The sequence below is a fragment of the Canis aureus genome, chromosome 25, assembly GCF_053574225.1.
Source record: "Canis aureus isolate CA01 chromosome 25, VMU_Caureus_v.1.0, whole genome shotgun sequence".
NCBI classification, from domain to species: domain Eukaryota; kingdom Metazoa; phylum Chordata; class Mammalia; order Carnivora; family Canidae; genus Canis; species Canis aureus.
Window position 1 is genome coordinate 2,423,625 of NC_135635.1, and position 5,787 is coordinate 2,429,411.

The 5,787-nt window shown below is 49.4% G+C and overlaps 1 protein-coding gene across 1 annotated transcript; it reads left to right on the forward strand.

Annotated features, from left to right (window-relative positions):
- KRT1 (keratin 1) lies at positions 1-5,571 on the forward strand. The gene is made up of 9 exons (XM_077869945.1): positions 1-672; positions 1,712-1,926; positions 2,260-2,320; positions 2,738-2,833; positions 3,003-3,167; positions 3,298-3,423; positions 3,944-4,164; positions 4,622-4,656; positions 4,748-5,571. Exons 1-9 carry the CDS (start codon positions 79-81, stop codon positions 5,092-5,094), a joined length of 1,860 nt encoding a protein of 619 aa, XP_077726071.1. The 5' UTR covers positions 1-78; the 3' UTR covers positions 5,095-5,571.
- Positions 5,572-5,787: the final 216 nt, after the last annotated feature.

Sequence of the window (5,787 nt, forward strand, 5' to 3'; positions counted from 1 at the left end):
GACAGTCTCTGTGCTTGGGGTAGAGGAGTGCGAGCTCCTTTCTTTTCCCGACTTTGCTCCAACTCTCTCCAAGGCAGCATGAGTCGACACTTTAGTTCCAGGTCTGGGTTCCGGAGCGGAGGGGGCTTCAGCTCTGGCTCTGCCGGGCTGGTCAGCTTCCAGCGCAGGACCACTAGCAGCTCTGTGCGCCACAGTGGAGGAGGTGGCGGGAGATTTTCAGGAGGAAGATGCGGAGGCGGTGGCGGAGGGGGTGCTGGTGGCGGTGGGTTTGGAAGTCGAAGTCTTGTCAACCTTGGTGGCAGTAAAAGCATCTCCATAAGTGTGGCCGGAGGAGGAGGGGGACGTGGTGGTTTTGGTGGTGGCTATGGTGGCGGTGGCTTTGGGGGTGGTGGTTTTGGTGGTGGCTCTGGAGGTTTTGGCCTTGGAGGTGGTTTTGGTGGAGGTGGTTTTGGTGGAGGCGGCTTTGGTGGAGGCGGCTTTGGTGGAGGTGGTTTTGGCGGAGGTAGTTTTGGGCCTGTCTGCCCCCCTGGTGGCATACAGGAAGTCACCATCAACCAGAGCCTTCTCCAACCCCTCAATGTGGAGATTGACCCTGAGATCCAAAAAGTGAAGACTCGAGAAAGGGAGCAAATCAAGTCACTCAACAACCAATTCGCCTCCTTCATTGACAAGGTGAGTTTATCTGCTCAGTGTGCCGGGAGGGCTGCTCTTGGTCCATTTGAGATTGCTTAGGTTTCAGCCTCGAGTTTCTACTTGGGTATTTTGTGGAGCTGTCTTTTGGGAGTTGTGTTAGAAGTATTCTTGTGAATGATTTTATTGACTAAATTCTCTTGAACAAAGAGTCTGTCTGTGGTCTACGTAAGCGTGGGTCAATGCGTTATCCTCTTGAAGTGTTTTTGCATTCAGCTCTTGGGACTTACATGTGGTGAACCAAGGCAATAGAAATGGGGCTAACCTAGCTTTCTAGGGTGCGAACGAGAGCTCTGGAAAGGTCTTCCTAACCATAAAAAGGGAGCCGAGGGTGAGCAGAGTGCACTGTGATGTTGTAGCAGAAAGGATGTAGTGAGTCAGCACCAAACATCTTTTGCTTTCAGGAGAGGAGCTCTGCTCTCTGAAAATTTTACAGCGGTACCAGGTTTTTTATACTTATATTCTGAGTATCTGCTCTGGAAAGACATGCAAACCTTTTCTTAGTTTTTGCTTAATCCTCAATAATGTCAACTCAAAGTTATCCACAATAGATTTTAAATTCGATTTTGGATTTCCTCAGCATACTCCTGAGTGTGTGCATGCTCAGGGAATGCATACGACTGTTAATGGTAATCTACCTAAAAAAAATTTGAAAGGCAAATCTCTTAAGTATCATGTATCTATTTCAAGTGTAATTGCAGTGATTTTGTATAGGGCTTTGCTGTTTGGTATTTGTTTAGTTACTCCCTTTGAAATTTCCAGCTGCAACAGTACTATCATTACTCTTCTCAGGGAAATGAAAGCTTCTGTGAATTAACAGTGAGTTAGTTAGATTTTGTTATTGAAAAGTGATGCTAACTTGTCTTCTTCCTATTTCTCTACCACGGCCAGGAAAACAGGACTTGAAAGAACAAGTTCTTTTCCCAATGAGCATGGGTCTTACCGGGTGGTAGTCTATGGCACTCAGTGGCCAGCGTTCTCCGTCTCTGCACCAGTAGTTAATGGGGGCTTGTGTTCTCAGGTGCGGTTCCTGGAGCAGCAGAACCAGGTGCTGCAAACAAAATGGGAGCTGCTGCAGCAGGTAGACACCTCCACTCGGACCCACAGTTTAGAGCCCTACTTTGAAAACTACATCAGCAATCTTAGAAGGAGAGTGGACCAACTGAAGAGTGACCAGTCTCGGATGGATTCAGAATTGAAGAACATGCAAGACCTGGTGGAAGATTACCGGAACAAGTAAGGAGGACTGGCCAGGCAATCCTTGACTTTTGTTCTAAAATATTTCCAGAAACTGGCAGGCTAAGACTATAAGTCTTAAGCTAAGACAGTAGCTAGCTAGTACTATCTTTTCTTAGGCTAGAGGTCAATCAATTTGGCATTTTCAGAATTCTCCCTCTTCTCAAAAACTAGAAATAGCTTAGCAGTTTTATTGCTTGGAAGGAAGGGGTGGCCAGGCTGTCTTAGACTAGTAACAGGAGGCAATGACAGGTAATGCCAATCTCAGTCTGGGACACTGAACTTCAGGTCTCACCTTCTCTTAATACCCAAATCCTTCTGATTTCCTTGCAGGTATGAGGATGAGATAAACAAGCGGACAAATGCAGAAAATGAATTTGTGACCATCAAGAAGGTGAGCAAATCTGTAGGGGGGACTTCACATCTGAAATAAAGAATGGAAGAAGGTCTCCAATTACTAAGGAGAAGGAAGTCATGATGTGGAGAATCCGGTGGGGGGCCTGATGAACAGCCGAACAGAGCTTTCCCCCTACATTATCATAGACCTGGGTTTATCCAAGCCCTCTGCTTCTCCAGTTCTCTCAGCCCTTCGTGGAGGAGGTGAGGAGACAAGTTCTCAGCAACTCAGGCGAGCTGTCCTGTGATTGCGATTCTAAGGGATGGGGCAGTCTAGAGCTTGTGATCCACTTGGGGTAGGAAGGTGTGGAGGAGACTCCAAACACCTTGTTCTACTTGGAGAAACCCCTTATAGCTGGTGAGAGGAACTTGCCCTGGGAAGAACGTGACTTTATGATGTCCATTGTTCCTCTAGGATGTGGATGCTGCTTTTATGAACAAGGTGGACCTTCAGGCCAAGGTTGACAACTTGCAGCAGGAAATTGACTTCCTCACAACACTCTACCAGGCAGTAAGTCTTCTGCTTGCAACCACATTTGCCCAAAAGGACAGCCTTTGAGCCTGCACCCATCCCTACCCAGAAAAACAAAGATACATCTTCCATCTCCTGACTCCTCCTGCTGTCTAAGTTTTGTTTTGTTTTAACACCGTAAGAGTTGCTGACCTATTGTGTGTTGCAGGAACTGTCCCAGATGCAGACTCAGATCAGCGAAACCAATGTCATCCTGTCCATGGACAACAACCGCAGCCTGGACCTGGACAGCATCATCTCTGAGGTCAAAGCCCAGTATGAGGAGATCGCCCAGAAGAGCAAGGCTGAAGCCGAGGCGCTGTACCAGACCAAGGTGAATGAGTTGAATGTCTAGCCAGTTTTCCTGAAATGTCTGGTCTTGCTGTCCAGTGTTTTCTCTTCTATTTGTATGTGTGAGCCATGGTGTGCTGCCATATGTAATTGACTTGATCCACCATCTTTAGTATGAAGAGCTCCAGATAACCGCTGGTAAACATGGGGACAATCTGAAAAGTACAAAGATGGAGATTTCAGAGCTGAATCGGGTGGCCCAGAGACTTCGATCCGAAATTGATAGTGTCAAGAAGCAGGTACTTGTTCTCCCCTTCTACTGCTCAGCTAGCTACATGGCATTGGAGAGGGAGGCTCAGGTAACTGGAGGACACCTTCCTAATGTTGAATCTGGCAAACCCCTCCAAGTCTTGGGTGATTATTCTGGTTTCCACAATTCAGCTGCCATGCTGGGTTCTCTTCGGGGAAACTTGTGAAAATGACCTAGCTGAGAAATGGATGTGATGATCATGAGTGATCAAGGCTATGATGCAAAGACGTGGTAAGGGAGAGGAAAGGCAGCCAGGAGGTTTCAGGGTAGGCATTTAGAAGAATGTCAGGTCTGTAAAGGGTGGAGAACCCTCAAGTCAGGGCCGGGAGAGGCTGCTGCATTCCCTTTAAGGCTTTTAAAGAAAGTCAATGCAATGATGTGCTATCCAGAGGCATGAGCTTGTGATTCTATTGGACTCACTGAGGTAGACAGAAGACTCTGAGATAAGAAGGCCAGGGTGGGATTAGGTGATAGGAGAGTGTGTAATGTGTGAGCTTCTTCTCTCTCAGATCTCCGCGCTACAGCAGTCCATCAGTGATGCTGAGCAGCGTGGTGAGAATGCCCTCAAAGACGCCCAGAGCAAGCTGGCCGAGCTGGAAGATGCCCTGCAGAAGGCCAAGGAGGACATGGCCCGCCTGCTGCGTGACTACCAGGAGCTGATGAACACCAAACTGGCCCTGGATATGGAGATTGCCACCTACAGAACCCTTCTGGAAGGAGAGGAAAGCAGGTGAGGACAGAACCCTGGGCGGTTTGGCCACTTCTCTCGGTGCTTCCAGCTGACAAGCATGTAACTGAGGGGCAGCCACTTGTCCTGGGTGTGGGGAAAGTACATAGAGCAGGAGGAAAGACTCCATTTCACTTTGGGACCCTACTTAGTTTGGAGGGCTACAGCGTCTTTACCAAGTGCTTTGAGAAGCAGTAATTTATTCTCCATCTGGGCTGGCTCAGATGTCACCTGGCCTAGAAGTCAATGGCCCTGTTGAGTTAAACTGCACCCCTGCAAGACTCTTGTCTGCTTTCTATGGAGATTTCTCCCTGTTTGCGTCCCCTCTGAGAAGATGGCAGAGGTTTGGGAGGCCCAGTGGACTGGATCAAGTGGGTAGGGGGAGCCCCAAATCTGAGGTGGCTGAGGGGCTTTGTGCTGCTGGAGAGTCAGGAGGGATTTGCTTTTCTTCCTCCTACAGGATGTCTGGAGAGTGTGCCCCGAACGTGAGCGTGTGTAAGTACAAGCCGCTTTCTCAGGGCCGCGTGCAGGTTTTGCTGGGTTGGAAAGGGAGTTGGGTTGACAATAACTGACTGTCCCCTTGCAGCTGTGAACACCAGCCACACCACCATCAGTGGAGGCGGTGGCCGAGGAGGCGGCGGTTTCGGCTCCGGAGGTGGCGGCGGCGGCTACGGTGGTGGCAGTTATGGCTCTGGAGGTGGCAGCTACGGCTCCGGAGGTGGCGGCGGTGGCAGCTACGGCTCCGGAGGTGGCGGCGGCGGCGGCTACAGCTCCAGTATCAGCAGTGGGGGCCACAGAGGCGGCTCTGGAGGGGGCAGCCGGTCCGGCGGGAGCTCCGGGGGCCGGGGATCCAGCTCTGGGGGCATCAAGACCTCTAGTGGCAGTTCCAGCGTGAAGTTTGTTTCCACCAGCTATTCCAGAGCAGTCAGATAAAGAGGTGTCCCCTATCCTGTTAGCTCTCCCTCTCCATCACTTCCAAATATGCTTGGCAAGACCAAGGTCAGTTGCCCCAAGCCTCACTGGAGAAAAGAGCTATCACCCGAGTTCCCCAGCTCTTTCCTTTCTTCTCTGCTTCCCCAAGAAGTTTTTAGATCAGTGGCAATCTCAGTCTCTCTGGCTACGACCCTGCTTTGTGCTTTGCCTGAGAAACAGTTCACCAATCATGGCTACACACACTACATTTCAAAGCACCTCCTTAAGTCAGCTCGATGAGGGCTGTTTAGAACCACAGCTTCTTTGCTGTGTGCATGGAGTACATGCTCTGGACACTCCTTCGTATCCAGTTTCTTGGAGCAAGCTCTGTGTTGCTTTGGTTTTGTACAGAAGGTGTGAGCAAGTTGATTGTCTTTTGTGGAGAGATCTTAAACTTCTGCTTCCTTGTATTGCTGCAATAAACCGCATTTGAAATTATCTCTAAGTCTCAATCTCCTTTGTTCATAGCCCTGTCTGTCCTGCATGGGTGCTTTGTGGGAGGGAAAGAAGACCTAAGAGCCACATGGCGTATGGAGGAGTTGGTACACATGAAGGGCAAGATGGGGAGGCTGGTTAGGCATCATTCGACTTTAAGCATTTGACAAATGAATAGATAAAGAAGACGTGGTTTATGTACACAATGGAATATTACTC

Coding starts and splice junctions, on each gene's coding strand:
- KRT1 (XM_077869945.1), top strand. CDS start 79: ATGAGTCGACACTTTAGTTCCAGGTCTGGGTTCCGGAGCGGAGGGGGC. Junction 2,321..2,737: donor AATTTGTGACCATCAAGAAG/GTGAGCAAATCT, acceptor TTGTTCCTCTAG/GATGTGGATGCTGCTTTTAT. Junction 3,168..3,297: donor AGGCGCTGTACCAGACCAAG/GTGAATGAGTTG, acceptor CACCATCTTTAG/TATGAAGAGCTCCAGATAAC.